The sequence below is a fragment of the Mastigoproctus giganteus genome, chromosome 11 (genome assembly GCF_048544385.1).
Source record: "Mastigoproctus giganteus isolate SK-2022 chromosome 11, ASM4854438v1, whole genome shotgun sequence".
NCBI lineage: Eukaryota > Metazoa > Arthropoda > Arachnida > Uropygi > Thelyphonidae > Mastigoproctus > Mastigoproctus giganteus.
In genome coordinates this window covers 173,854,403-173,870,777 of record NC_143585.1, presented here as the reverse complement: position 1 = coordinate 173,870,777, position 16,375 = coordinate 173,854,403, and the positions used below count along the sequence as shown (strand labels likewise).

At 37.6% G+C, this 16,375-nt stretch overlaps 1 protein-coding gene across 2 annotated transcripts in view; it reads left to right on the top strand.

Moving 5' to 3' along the window:
• The window catches only part of LOC150078580 (voltage-dependent calcium channel subunit alpha-2/delta-3-like), a 1,140,037-nt gene that overhangs the window by 800,261 nt on the left and 323,401 nt on the right, over positions 1–16,375 (top strand). For both annotated transcript variants that reach the window (XM_090384275.1, XM_090384274.1), the window contains one exon: positions 8,796–8,892. In XM_090384275.1, coding sequence (XP_090240401.1) covers positions 8,796–8,892 — 97 coding nt within the window. The remainder of the gene's footprint in view (positions 1–8,795; positions 8,893–16,375) is intronic.

Below are 16,375 nucleotides of genomic sequence, written 5' to 3'. Positions count from 1 at the left end.
GCAAAACGTAAGCCTTTCTTTGTAAGAGCAACCCTTTGTTCCATTCGCTAATCTTGTTGCCCTTCTCTGTACTCATTACATAAAATTAGGCCTCCAGACTTGTACACAGTACTCAAGGTGTGGCCTGACCATTGCCTTATACAAGGGGATAATCTCGTCCTTATCCCTGCTCGAAAAATTCCTGTATCATCATTGACAAGACACAATGAGCTACTCTTGCAAACTGTCTGCACTGCTCAGAAAAATTCATGTCTGTCTGCTCAATTACTCCCAGGTCCTTTTCACTCTCTACCACTGTCAGTGTAGTACCGGAAAGTTAGTATGTTATTCTGGGGTTACTGGGGTTATTTTACATTTTGCAAGGTTGAACTTCAGTTGAAACCTTTCAGTCCATCTGCTCCACTTTTCTAGATCCTGTTGTAACAGTGTTAGTGTCATTAACAACCCTGCAGGCCTTCGTATTGTCTGCAAACTGGGACATTAAGCATGATATACCATTATCAATATCATTAATGAATACAGAAAAAAACAATGGACTCAACACTGAACCTTGGGGAACTTCCACTAATAATATTAGTCCACGAAGAGCAGTGTCCATTCATTACCACTCTCTGTCTTCTCCAACTCGATCATCCCTTTATCCACAGCAGCAATTTGCCTCCAATGCCACACTGCTCCAATTTGTGCAGCAGTCTTCCATGTGCAGCAGCTCAAAAGCCTTTCTAAGATCCAAATATATGATATCAAAATTATTCTTTGCATCCTGTTCCTTTGTGACTACATCATAGTATCCAATCAAATTGGTCAGACAAGACTTCTCCTTAACAAACCCATGCTGTGTCCGAGCTATAACTGAAGTCTTGTCTAGATGATCCTGCAATGCTTCGTTAACTAGTGCCTCCATTAATTTCCTTGGAACAGAAGTTAAACTAACTGGTCTGTAATTACCTGTCTCTCACTTTAATCCTCCTTTGTGGATTGGGGTCACATTTGCACATTTCCAGTCCATGGGTACCTCCCCTGAGTCCAAGGAAACTCTCATAATTATGGCTAAAGGTTTGCTTACTTCCTTTGCTGCCTCCTTTAATATAACTGGATAGATTTCATCCGTCCCAGTTGCCTTCCTTTTGTTTATCTACAACAATTTCTCCTCTGCTTTACTCTCAGTTATTACAAGATTATCTAGCTCACTGCCAGAGTTTAATACACCTCTGGCATTCCCCTCCCTGAATAACTTCTCATTTGTGAATGTAGATGCAAAATATTCATTAAGTTTGTTAGCTATCTGAGCAGGATCATCAACAGTTGAACCATTGATATTAAGTGGACCAATCTGATTTATCCCCGACCTTCTAGAGTTTACATAAATAAACAACCTTTGCTGTTTTTCTTTGCATTCTTTGCCAAAGATTTTGGCGCCATCGTAGCCAGGTGGGCAGGAGCAGCAGTGATTAGCACACGCTTCTTGACTAGACCGGGTTCACGCCCATGACCACCAAATACGGAGGATGTGGAAAGGTCAGGGAATGACCACCGCATATCCCTGGAGCAATATGGCCTTAGTTGCTAATGCTCCTAAAAACCAAATAACAACAACAGCCAAAGATTTCGTAATATGCCTTTGCCTGCCTAACCCCCTTTGTGACTTAGTTACAGATTAGCGTATATCTGTCATAGGCTTCTATGTTATTTGTTAATTTATATGTATCTCATGCATTTTTCTTCTCTGCCAAATGTCTAATTAGTTTGTCTGACATCCATTTAGGCCTAAACCTTGAACAATATTTCTTAGTTGGTATGAAAAGCCTAGTAGCCTCCAAAATTAATTTTTTGAATGCTTCCCATTTTGGATTAGCTGTTGGTAATATCATCAGTTGGTCCCTCTGTACAGAATCTAAATACTGTCTCAGACCACCGTTGTCATCTTTACGAAAGGAAAAACCCTTCCCTTTACCCCTGATGGTAGTTACATCTTTCAGTAAATCACACTTCAGCACACTGTGATCACTGCCAGCTAGTGGTTCCTTTACCTGCTGTCAGTGTAGTACCACAGAGTTGATATGTTGCTCTGGGGTTACTGTTTCCCATATGTAGAACTTTACATTTGTCAAGGTTAAACTTCAAATGCCACCTCTTACCCCATCTGCTCAACCTTTCCAGATCCTGTTGCAGTAGCATAGCATCAGTAGTGTCCTTAACAACCCTGCCAACCTTTGCTTGATATACCATTTGTAGCTTGATATACCATTATCAATATCATTTATAAATACAGAAAACAACAATGGACCTAACACTGAACCCTGAACGCCTCCACTAATAACATTAGTCTATGATGAGCAATGTCCATTGATTACCACTCTCTGTCTTCTCACCCTCAACCATCCTTTTATCCATAGCAGCAATTTGCCTCCAGTGACACACTGCTCCAATTTGTGCAGCAGTCTTCCATGTGCAACAGCATCAAAAGCCTTTCTAAGATCCAAATATATGATATAGCAAAGTTATTCCCTGCATCCAGTTGCTTTGTGACCACATCAATAGTATCCAATCAAATTGGTCAGGCAAGACTTTCCCTTAACAAAACCATGCTGTGTCTGAGCTGTAACTGAAGTCTTGTCTAGATGATCATGCAGTGCTTCTTTAATCAGTGGCTCCATTAATTTTCCTGGAACAGAAATTAAACAGAAGTGGTTGGATGGGGAAAATAAATGCCGCTGTTGTTGGTTGGATGGGGAAAATAAATACTGCCACAGTACCACATTTGTTGTGTGAAACCAACCAAGGGCACATTATTTTCCTGTTAAATCAATAAGGTATCATTTATTTCGGGTACAGAATTCTTATTCATCCAAAAAAAAAAAAAAAAAAAGTTAATACTGCACATCTGCTCTTACTTCAACCCTTCTCTTCCCCATCTGATGATGTTACCAACAGCAAATTCTAAATGGGAAGCATTCAAGAAATTAATCTTGGAAGCTACTAGGCTGTTCATACCAAATAAGAAATACTGTTCAAGGTTTAGGCCTATATGGATGTCAGATGAACTAGAGAGACTCGTGGAAGAGAAGACAAATGCATGGGATGCATATAAATTATCAGGAGACACAGATACCTACGGTAGATATAAGATAGCCTGTAATCAAGTGACAAAGGAGGCTAGATAAGCAAAGGCAGATTATGAGAAATCTTTACCAAAGGATGCAAAGAAAAACAGTAAAGACTTCTTTACTTAATCTCTAGAAGGAAGGGGTTGAATCAGATTGGTCCACTTGACTTCGATGGTTTGATCGTTGATGAACCTGCTCATGTAGCTAACAAACTGAATGAGTATTTTGCATCTATATGCACACATGAGGAGGTCTGTGGGGAAGTGGGGGTCAGAAGCTTATCATACTCTGGCAGGGAGCAAAGTGATTTTGTAATAACTGAGAGCAAAGTGGAGGAGAAATTTTTGAAATTGAACATAAGAAATGCACTTGGAGTGGATGGGATCTATCTAGATATATTAAAGGAAGAAGAAAAGTAAGTAAGAAAACCCTTAGTCATAATTATAAAAGCTTCATTGGACTTAGAAGACGTTCCCATGGACTGGAGATGTGGAAATGTTTCCCAAATTCACAAAGGGGTATCGAAAAGTGACACGAGTCATTGCAATTCATTTAGTTTAATTTCTTTTCCCGGGGAAAATAATGGGGTCACTGGTTAAAGAAGCACTGCAGGATCATCTAGACAAGACTGCAGTTATAGTTCAGACACAGCATGGGTTTGTAAGGAGAAATCAGACCAATTTAAGTGGATACTATGATGTGGTCACAAAGATACTGGATGCAAAAAGTAATTTTGTTATCATATACTTGGATTTTAGGAAAGCTTTTAATACCGTTGCACATGAAAGGCTACTGTGCAAGTTGGAACAGTATGACATTAAGGACAAGTTGCTGTAGTGGTTGAGTGGGAGAAGACAGAAAGTGGTAATCAATGGACCCTGCTCTTCATGGACTAATCTTATTAGTGGAGTTCCCCCCAGGGTTTGGTGTTGGGCCCAGTGTTGTTTCCTGTATTTATCAATGTTATTGATGAAAGTATATCAGGGGTAATGTCTACATTTTCAGATTAGCATTAGCATTTGTAGAAGCATTTGATGCAAGAAAGCAAGCTTATGTAGCATCAGCTAAAAAATAAAAATAAATAAATAAATAAAAAATAACCACTTACACTTCACCCCACTGTTCGTTCGAAATACCTGTCCAGCTGAGCCTTAAACTTATTTAGGCTATCAACTTTCACGACAAGGGATGGAAGTCTGTTCCACCAACCAACCACCCGCTGGCTAAAGGCAAATTTCCTCACGTCTTTCCTACATCTGTCTTTCCTCAATTTGAATTTATGCCCTCTCAGGTGATTATTCTGAGCAAGAGGAAGAATCCCATCAGCATTGAGCATGCTCAAACCATTCAAGGCTTTATACACCTCTATCAGATCACCTCGCTGGTGCCTAGTTCCCAGACACTGTAATTTGCAAAACTTAAACCTTTCTTCGTAAGAGCACCCCTTTGTTCTATTCACTAATCTTGTTGCCCTTCTCTGCACTCGTTCCAGCATCTCTACATCCTTCTTGAAATGAGGCCTCCAGACTTGTATACAGTACTCTAGGTGTGGCCTGACCATTGCCTTATACAAGGGAATAATCACCTCCTTATCCCTGCTAGAAAAATTCCTATATATCATCGACAATACACCATGAGCTACTCTTGCAGCCCGTCTGCACTGCTCAGAAAACTTCATATCTGCCTGCACAACCACCCCCAGGTCCCTTTCATTCTCTACCACTGTCAGTGTAGTACCACAGAGTTGATACATTGCTCTGGGGTGTTTCCCATATGTAGTACTTTACATATGTCAATGTTAAACTTCATTTGTCACCACTCAGCCCATCTGCTCAACCTTTCCAGATCCTTTAAAACCCTGCCAACCTTCATATCATCTGCAAACTTCGACATTAAGCTTGATATACCATCATCAATATCATTTATAAATACAGAAAACAATAATGGACCCAATACTGAACCCTGAGGGACTCCACTAATAACATTAGTCCACGATGAGCAGTGTCCATTGATTACCACTCTCTGTCTTCTCATGATATGAGATGATATGAATAATGACAGTAATGATAATATGCTACTGTAACAGGATCTAGAAAAATCGAGCAGATGGGCTGAGTAGTGGCAACCGAAGTTCAACATTGACAAATGCAAAGTTTGCATATGGGTAGCTGTAATCCCAGAGTAACATACCAACTGTGCGGTACTACACTCAGGATGGAGGAGAATGAAAAAGATCTGGTGATAATTGTGCAGTCTGATATGAAGTTTTCTGAGCAGTGTAGACAGGTGGAAATGTAGCTCATGAGGTTTTGTCAATGATATATAGGAATTTTGCTAGTTGCTAGCAGGGATATGGAAGTGATTATCCCCTTGTAAAAGGTGATTGCCAGGCCACACCTTGATTACTGCATACAGGCCTCATTTTAGGAAAGATGTAGAGTGCTGGAATGACTACAAAGATGGGCAACCAGATTAGTGAGTGGAACAAAGGGTTGCTGTTAACAAGACAGTCTTAAGTTCTGCAAATTGTAACATTTGGAGACTAGGCACCTGCGAAGTGATCTGACTGAGGTATATAAGGCCTTGAATGGTTTGAGCAAGTGCAATGCTGATGGTATTCTATCTCTTACTCAGATTAATTCTCTATAACAACAACAAAAAGGTTATTTCTTACCTTTGTAATAATAAATTCCTAAAGGAAGTTATTGTAATAATAAATTCCTAAAGGAAGTTATTATTACAAAGGGAATTACAATAATAAATTCCTAAAGGAATTTATTATTTTAATTCTCTTTTACAATAATTCTTTTTTGCTTATGCTCAGAAGAATTTTAATTCGCAAAAGAAAATTTGTTTTAGACAATATCAGCAATGTTGCAGTGTGCATTATCCTGCTGGAACACGTCAGTGCCATCTTGGAAGATAGTCACCATGAAGGGGTGTATCTGATCAGTCACAGTGGATAGGTAGTTATTAGCATTGAAATTTTGGTTTAGGGGTTTGAAGGCTCCAAGAGCTTCCCAGGAAAACTACTCCCATACCAGAACATCACCTGGACCAGGACATTGAAGTGATTCCTTTCCATAGTTCGTGAACATACTGCCTTCCATCTACTATCCTCAACATAGAAGGAAACATGACTCATCAAAAGTGGCAACTTTTTTTTTCAGTTGTAAGTGATACAATGATGCTGTTCAAATGCAAACTTTAAGCATCATTGGTACCTTGACCAGGTGACTATTCTGGTGGGTCTTGCAGAGGAAGAGGTTCATTTGATCACACTCCCTTGGTTGAAGTCCATGGTAAGCCATTCCACCATTTTCCATCAATTGACTTGCCCCAAGGCAGGCAGCCAACATTACCAGAACCATCCATGACACACTGTGACTGCTATTTTTTCCACTACCTGTCCACTCTTGGAATATCTTAAGAACAGAACTCTGCAAACAGCCCGCAATATTTTTATTTTCCGTAATACTGCCACCATTCAACAAGTATACCTGAAAATAATCCCCCCCTTTTTTTTTCTTTTTTTTTTTTTTTTTGAAGTCTGTCAGATTGCAAAGAAAAACAGCAAATAGTTCTTTACATATGTAAACTCTAGAAGGAAGGGGATCAATCAAATTAGTCCACTTGATATCGATGGTTCAACTGTTGATAATCCTGCTCAGGTAGCTGACAAACTAAATGAATATTTTGCATCGAGATTCACACATGAGGAGTTATTCAGCGAGGGGAATGCCAGAGGTGTATTCAACTCTGGCAGTAAGCTAGAGAATCTTGTAATAATTGAGAGTAAAGTGGAGGAGAAATTGTTGAAGATAAACACAAGAAAAGCACCTGGGGTGGATGGGATCTATCCAGTTATATTAAAGGAGGCAGCAAATGAAGTAAGCAAACCCTTAGCCATAATTATGAGAGCTTCCTTGGACTCAGGTACCCATGGACTGGAGATGTGCAAATGTGACCCCAATTCACAAAGGAGGATCAAAGGCTGACACAAGTAATTATAGACCTGTGAGTTTAACTTCTGTTCCCAGAAAATTAATGGAGGCACTGGTTAAAGAAGCACTGCAGGATCATCTAGACAAGACTTCAGTTATAGCTCGGACACAGCATGGTTTTGTTAAGGGGAAGTCTTGCCTGACCAATTTGATTGGATACTATGATGCAGTCACAAAAGAACTGGATGCAGGGAATAACTTTGATATTATATACTTGGATCTTAGAAAGGCTTTTGATACTGTTGCACATGGAAGACTGCTGCACAAATTGGAGCAGTGTGGCATTGGAGGCAAATTGCTGCTATGGATAAAGGGTGGTTGAGGGGGAGAAGACAGAGAGTGGTAATCAATGGACACTGCTCATCGTGCACTAATGTTATTAGTGGAGTCCCTCAGGGTCCAGTGTTAGGTCCATTATTGTTTTCTGTATTTATAAATGATATTGATGATGGTATATCAAGCTTAATGTCCAAGTTTGCAGACGTTACGAAGGTTGGCAGGGTTGTCAAGGACACTACTGACACTATGCTACTGCAACAGGATCTGGAAAGGTTGAGCAGATGGGCTGAGAGGTGGCAAATTAAGTTTAACATTGACAAATGTAAAGTACTACATATGGGAAACAGCAACCCCAGAGCAACGTATCAACTCTGTGGTACTACACTGACAGAGGTAGAGAATGAAGGGGACCTGGGGGTGGTTGTGCAGGCAGATATGAAGTTCTCTGAGCAGTGCAGATGGGCTGCAAGAGTAGCTCATGATGTATTGTCAATGATATATAGGAATTTTTCTAGTAGGGATAAGGAGGTAATTATTCCCTTGTATAAGGCAATGGTCAGGCCACACCTAGAGTACTGTATACAGGCCTGGAGGCCTCATTTCAAGAAGTATATAGAGCTGCTGGAACGAGTACAGAGAAGGGCAACAAGATTAGTGAATGGAACAAAGGGGTGCTCTTACGAAGAAAGGCTTAAGTTTTGCAAATTACAGTGTCTGGAGACTGGGCACCAGTGAGGTGATCTGATAGAGGTGTATAAAGCTTTGAATGGTTTGAGCATGCTCAATGCTGATGGGATTCTTCCTCTTGCTCAGAATAATCACCTGAGAGGGCATAAATTCAAACTGAGGAAAGACAGATGTACGATAGACGTGTGGAAATTTGCCTTTAGCCAGCGGGTGGTTGGTGGAACAGACTTCCATCCCTTGTCGTGGAAGTTGATAGCCTAAATAAGTTTAAGGCTCAGCTGGATAGGTATTTCAAACGAACAGAGGGGTGAAGTGGAAGTGGTTATTTTTTATTTATTTATTTTTTGGTTGATGCTGCATTAGCTTGCTTTCTTGCATCAAATGCCTCTACTAATGCTAATGCTAGATCATGTCCCTTGCCAATGCCCATCAAGTACTTCATATGGACCCAATTCCATGAACCTGCAAAATCATATTTATCAGTTCTCACAGCCACACATGTGCCACCAGGTAGGGAAGAATGGCTAATTTCTAAAATGCAGGGATGGTCATCTTATTTTCAATTGACAGTTTATGTGCATTTTATATCAATTTTAACTGATTAGAAATGATCTAATTCTGAAATCAATTAACAATTAAATTGATTTTATATTCTATCCAAAGTTTTATGAGCTGCTTTGAATGGTACAGGTTTTAATTCACCTTCTGTTTATATTAGGTGAAAAGGATCTTATACAGAGTCTTATGTTTGATGCTAAAGCTTCTGATATTGATGGAAAAAAATGCATCCCACCTAAAATTCCTTCAAACTATGAGTAAGCAGTTTTATTAAATAAAATTCTTATTAATTTATTTTCAGCAATTTGATTTATTAGTAATGATATGGATTAATGATAATTAATGGGTTTGAATGGCATATGATTAAACTTCAAAATTATTTCCCAACAAAAGAAAATATCTCTATCAGTTGCCAAACTTGTGGTCACCAGTATCGCTAGGCTGAGAGCCTAGTGATATTAGCGACTACAGCACGCTACTAAATCATCGATTCAGTAGTGTGCCTGCTTTACAATTTAGTTTTTCAGAGGTTTTGAAAGACCAGTATTCTCATTTATAGTTGTTAAACTATAATTAAGAGTAAACATTCTGTTTACAAACAGGATGTTTACTCTTAATGATGCAAACAGGACGAATCTCCTCGACTTGGCTCTAAGTGCCATGTGAAAAGTGATTTCTAGTGCAGTTTTCTAGTGTTTCTCTAGGGGTGAAAAACCCTATATTTTCAAAACTTTCTTCACTTGCAATGATACTGCAACCCCCCCCCCCCCACACCAGCAACATTATTACTACCCTGCATCATAAGGTGCCAAGCATTCCATAGCCAAGCAATTTCTGTGCATTCCTCAAAGCGTTATCTCTAAAAAACCTTTAAGTAAATAGATTATATTTTGTTTCAACTACAAAACTAGGTAGCTCTTTTGTACTACAAGAAGTAGGCAAATTGTTCAGCCTCAACTTCTATTTGCTCCAACTACAAAGGAAGCTACTCTGCTTTTTTGAAATCATGTGAAATTTGGATAACTGGCAAAAAAAAAAAAAAAAATACAAAAATACAAAATTGAGCATAAAGTCTCATATCGTGAGGCACGCAGATAAGTTATGTTGACCATGCCTATGCATATCTCACACTGGAAACTACCTCCTTTCAGCTGCAGTTCAAAGAGCTATGCGTCAACTACAAACAGATGTGCCAATTCCACCAAACACATCGCTAGCTAACTGGGTTAAAGCAACTCTATCAACATCCAGAAAACACTCTCCTGAAACTCTTGAAACTAAAATCACTGAAGCCTATTAAATTAAACCACTCCAATTAATATCACAACTGATACTCCAACGGTCTTGGAGCAGTATGGATGTGGATGTACACCCAGATTATGAGGAACCCATTCTGGAACTTCATGCCAATGATAAAATCGATGCCTGGATGCCATATATTCTCAGAAAAAGACTGGAAAAAATGCCCTGCATACAAAACTCAGCCAGATGAATCATCCTCAACTAAACCTAAATAATGCAGAACATCATACAGTGGAACTGCAGAGGCTAAGCAGCCATTTGGATGACTTAAAGAATTTATTCATTCAATTTAATCCCATAGGTGTAAACATTGTTGTGCCGACCGGGCCAGCCAGTGCCTGCCTGGCAACCCAAAGGTCGCGGGTTCGAATCCCACCTCGGCCTTGGATCAAAAACCTTGGGATATGCATTATGGCCACAGAAGCCAATGCGCCAACAACTACAAAAAAAAAAAAAAAAAAAAAAAAAAACCATTGTATTGTTGTCACTGCAGGTCTCACCAAAATTTTCAAAGTATATCATGTACAGATGAGATAGGAGGTCAGAATCCTGTGCACAGGGAGGAGTAGCTTTTCTTATTAATTTTGATATTCCATCGAGGTCCATCCAATTGCGAAACACCCTAAAAGCTGTGGCAGATTGTATTCCAGTTGGTAATTCAGTAATCCTTTTTTCTATTTACATTCCACCATCTAGAACATTTCTCCATTTAGAACTGGACAACCTCCTTACACGACTCCCAACACCAATTTTCGTTTTCACTGAATGGCCACCATCCATTGTGAGGATCCACTACACGCAAGAGGCAAAATGATTGAAGAATTTTTGAAAAATAATGAACTATTCACCATCCATCTTTCCAATCATTACATGGTCAATGTTAACTGATCCCTTTAATAGTGATCTGTTCTGATTATTTGCCCATTACAAACAAGTGTCACACCAAATCCTGGTCAAAGATCCACTTGGAAGTTCAAAAAGGCGAATGATGATGTAAGTACATACATAACCAATCAGATTCTGACTGCAGCTGATGCTGTATTCCCAAATTGAAGAAATATTGCATTTAATAAAATCATTGGTGGAATACAGATTGCTTTAATGCTAGACAGGGAAAAAAACTGAGCTTGGAATGATTTCGCAACTATCCTACCACTAGTAACCTCATTACTTTTTAGAGACTTAAAGCTAAAGCAAGACATATTGCACGGAAAGCGGAACATGATTTGTGGATTGCTTTTGTCTCAACCATCACAAAAGACACTGACACACAGCTCATCTGGAGAAGGATACAGGCCCTAAATGGCAAATTTGTTCATCTGCCCTCTCCAATACTTCATTGGAAAGGGAAAGACATGTCTACTCCTGAAGAATTTGCTAATGCACTATCAAAATAGTTTTCGACAATCACTGCTTCCTGCCTCTTATGATCTTTCTTTCAGAGCATCAAAGCAGGAGCAGAATGGTATAAAATCAATTTCTTCACACACCAGGCTTTCTTGTACAACCTACCACTTACATTTAAGAATCAGTGCAAAGCTTTAGAAATCTTAAAGTACCGTGTAGATAGACTAATAATAAAATAGCAAATGCTTAAAAAAGCGGTACTCACCTTGAATAAATTGCAGGGTTTAATTAGAGAGGGTTGGTTAGTATTCAGGTTGAATAGTTGAGTTAAAGACACTAAGGGAGGGGCAAAAATAAAGTGTTATTTCGGAAATTAGAATAGACGCAAGGAAGCAGGTGTTTACACATCTAATCCTTGTTGTCAATAAAGTAGGGAAAAATAGTTGAAATTAAATAAATAGTATAGTGGGCCAATAGTCGTTATGGGGACTTTCATTGGATTACAACGTCTTCAGTTGGCAATTGAGTGGGTAGAGAACACGCACAATATTTAAGAAAATATTTATATTTTTCTGCCTTTTCTAAATCATGTGAAATGTGGAAGACGGGAAGGAAAATCCAAAAATACAAAGTAGAAAATCAAGTCACATATCCTGAATCACGCAGACAAATTATGTTGACCATATCTAATCCATCTTATGCCTCTTGCACCCAAATCTTTCATTCAACTGCAGTTCAAACAGATGTGTCAATACTACCCATTTCACTAGATAATTGGGTTAAAGCAACATAATCAACCACTGGAAAAGATAATTCTAAAACTAAAACCATCAACAACCTCAATTAGTATCCCAACTGATACTCTGACGGTCTCACATGACACTGAAAAATTGAAAACTATTAAAGACTGTAAGAAAACTGAACCATCCACCAACACTGTGGAAGTGGATATACACCCAGATTATGAATAACCTATCCTAGAGCTCCATGCCAATGACACTATGGATACGGATGCCGAAATTCTCAAATTATATGATGACATAGGAGCCCAGAGTCTCCTGCCCATGGAAGAGTAGACATTCTTGTAAATTCTAACATAGCATCCAGACCAATCAATTAAGAACCACTCTAGAAGCTGTGGCAGCTCAGATTACAGTTGGTATTTCAGTTACCATTGTTTCCATTTATAATTGACTATCACTACCACTTCCCCATTCAGAACTTGACAACCTCATTACACAACTCTCAACTCCAGTTTGTCTTTTCAGTGACTTTAATGGACACCATCCATTGTGGGGATCAGCTACAATGGACAGAAGAGGCAAATTGATTGAGGAATTTAAGAATAATAATGATCTGAATTTATTAAACTCTGGATCTACCTACATCCACCTACCTACAGGATCTACTTCTGCAATTGACTTGTCAATTTGCTCAACATCCATATTTCCAATCATGACATGGTCTGTATTAACTAATTGCTCTAACAGTGATCACTTTCCAATTATTTTCTCCTAACAAGCGTGGGTAACTCAAAATCCTGATCAACGATCCATTTGGAAGTTTAAAAAGGTGAAAGAACCTATTCATTATCTAAATACTTATATCACCAATCAGATTCTGACTGTGGCTAATAGCTACATTCCAAAATCCAAGGCATATTGCAATTACTGAAATCACTGGTGAAATACAGATTGCTTCTGTATTCCACAAACAGAAAAAAAAACTGGGCTTCGAATAATTTCTGTAAGAATCCCACCACTAGTAACCATATTGCTTATAAATGGCTTAAAGCAAAAGCAAGGCAAACTAGACAGAAAGCTAAACGAGACTTGTGAATTGCTTTTGCCTCAACCATCACAAAAGACACTGACACATAACTCATCTGGAAAAGAATATAGACACTAATGGGAAATTTGCTCATCTGCCCTCTCCAATACTTCACTGGAAAGGGAAAGATTTATCTACAGCTGAAGAAGTTGCTAATGCACTTGCAGAATTGTTTGCTACAATCTGTAGCAAACAATTTATGTGTCCACATTTCAGACATCAAATCAGGTGCAGAACAATATAAAATCAACTTTTTTACACACCGCTTATTCCCATACAACATTACTAGAACTTCAAGAATGGTTAAACAGATCTTCAAACAGTGCTGCTGGCCCAGATGGAGTTCATTATGTTATGCTGAAGCATTTATTTGAAGAGGATTTGAGTACCCTATTAATCTTTTATAATCAGATCTTCTCCAAAAATGCCTGTCCTCCTTCCTGGCATCATTCTTTCGTTATTGCCTTACCAAACCAGGAAAAGATCAATCTTGTGTCAAAAATAAAATTACAGGCCAATATCTCTTACGAGCTGCATGGATAAAATTTTTTAAAAGATAGTTCATACTAGGCTCACTTACATCCTGAAGTCCCAGAATCTCTTTCCAGATCATCAGTATGGCTTTTAGAAGAATAGATCAACAGTAGACATGCTTATCAAAGCTGAATCTCATATCTGCAATGCCTTTGTCATGAAACAGTATCTAGTTGTGGTCAACCTAGAACTTGAAAAAGGCATTTGACACTACATAGCATCATGGGATTATTATGGACCTTTACCATCTGGAGCTTAGGGGCCATTTGCCAGTAATAATTCAAAATTTCCTTCAATTGCATTCTTTTCAGGTCCGATATAAAAACATACTCTTTGTTATCACATTCAGGAAGAAGGAGTCCTGCAGGTATTGTTACTTAGTCCAACACTATTTTTAATCTGAGTTAGCAGCATGACACCAGATATCCCAAAAACTGTTGAAAGTTACACGTACACAGATGACCTTACCATTTCCTGTCAGTCTCAAAGTATAAATACCATCGAATGGCAGCTCCAACTTGCCATTGCCAACATAGATTCATTCTGTGAATCCTGGACTTCACAGAATGGCTACTGCAGTGTTTCTCAATCTTTTTACTCTCGTGGCACATTTTCCAAAGAAGAAAAATTTTGCAGCACACCTACGTAGTCATAGAAGAAGAAATTTCTAAATTAAATAAATAGAACGAAAAATAATATTAACAATTTTTTTATTTATACTTATATTATATCTGTGTTATGCAAACAATTCTTACAACCAAAATAAAATATAAAAATAATTAAATAAATAATTACAAAAAGAAAATATGTACGCCTTCAACAAAGCTTTAAATTATTCAAATATTTGATAGAAATCAAATGAATTTTTATTTAAAAAATTAGAGTCAATGTGAAATATGTGATTGGCGATGTTTTGTTATTTCTGCTATATCAGGTCTTATTTCAGACAGAGCAACTCGCAGGTCATCTTCGACATTTTCCAATCTTGATCGTTTTTTATTTTTCATGTTAGTGAGAGTTGAAAATCCTAACTCACATAAATACGACGTAGAAAATTGGAGTAAAATATTTATTGCTCTTTTAGATAACTTTGGATATTCATCTCTGACTGAAATCCAAAAAGTATCCAAATGAAATTCCGAATGTTTGATTTTTAATGTTCTATCGGATGAAAGGGAAATCAGTTCTTCCTCTTCTTCAAGACAAAGATTCCAGTTTGATGTATCATTAATAAAAGGATTTCGAATCCAGTCATATTTTTCCGATTTAATAGATGGAAAATATGTTTTTATTGCCTTTTGAAGCAATTCCAAATGGTTTTTCACCACTGGTGCAAGAAAATTTCTCATCTGTTCAGGAATCTTAGGAAACATAGCTAAATTATTTTCATCAAGTTTATTCATCCACAAGCATAATATTTTATCAAAAGCAATTAACTTATCTGTTGACGTTAAGATATTTTCGTTTCGCCCTTGTAAACTAGTATTTAAAATATTAAGATGTGCAAATATATGTTCTATGTAAGCCAGTTTTGCACACCACAATTCATTCTTAAAACAATCATAAAATTTTTGTATTTTCGTACGATTCTTTTTTTTTCCTGCTGTATTTATTTCATTTTTAAAAAATGTACAAAGTTCTGCTCGCAATTCAAATACACGGGCTAAAACATTTCCTCTAGAAAGCCAACGAATATCATTATGTAGTAATAAATAATTCTGGTTAGATTCCATGCTGTCGCATAATTCTTTGAAAATTCGTGATTTTAAAGGTCTGCTTTTAATATAGTTAACAATTTTTATTACGTCATCTAGTACAATGCTTAATTCTGTCGGGAGAGTTTTGCCCTACTAAAGCTTCTCGATGAATAATGCAATGTGTAGAAATAAGATTTGAATTTTTTTTGTTTTGCAAACACCAAAAAATCTTTTTCAGGTCCGATCATCGATGCAGCACCATCTGTACAAATGCCTGTACAAAAATTCCATGATAACTTTGTCTTTTCGAAAAAGTTATCTACACAATTAAATATTTCCCTTCCTGTCGTTCTTCGTGGCAATTCTTGACAAAATAAAAATTGGTTCATAATTAAATCTCCGTTAATGAATCGAACAAATCCCATTAATTGTGCTTTCCTGCTGATATCTGTTGACTCATCTATTTGCAGAGCAAAAATTTGACCATCAAGTTTTTGTTGAACATTTTCTACTATATTTTCCGACATATCGATTATTCTTCAACTTATAGTATCGTTGGACAGAGGAATTTTATTTATTTCAACTTCTGCATCTTTGCCAAACATACATTTCACCATTATACGACAAGCAGGACCGATCAACGTTTCTCCAATCGAATAAGGTTTCCCTTTTTGTGCAATAAGTTGTGCTACTTCATAGGAGGCAATTTGTGCTTTGTCAGACACTTTTATTGTGTTTTCCAATTTTTGTATTTGTTTGGCACTATTTGTCATTAATCGTTCAAAATACCTTTTGTCTTTAGACATCAAATTTCGATGAACTTTTTCCATATGGCGTTTTAGCTTGCTAGGAACCATTGCACTGTTTGCTTTTTTATGTCCACATACAACACATAAAGGTAAGGGGAAATTTATATCCCCTGTACACGTAAAACCAAAATTTAAGTAATCTTCATTATATTTTCTTGTACTAATTTTCGATCTTTTTGGCTGAGATTCATCGGCGCTGGTATTGTTCATATTATCACTAT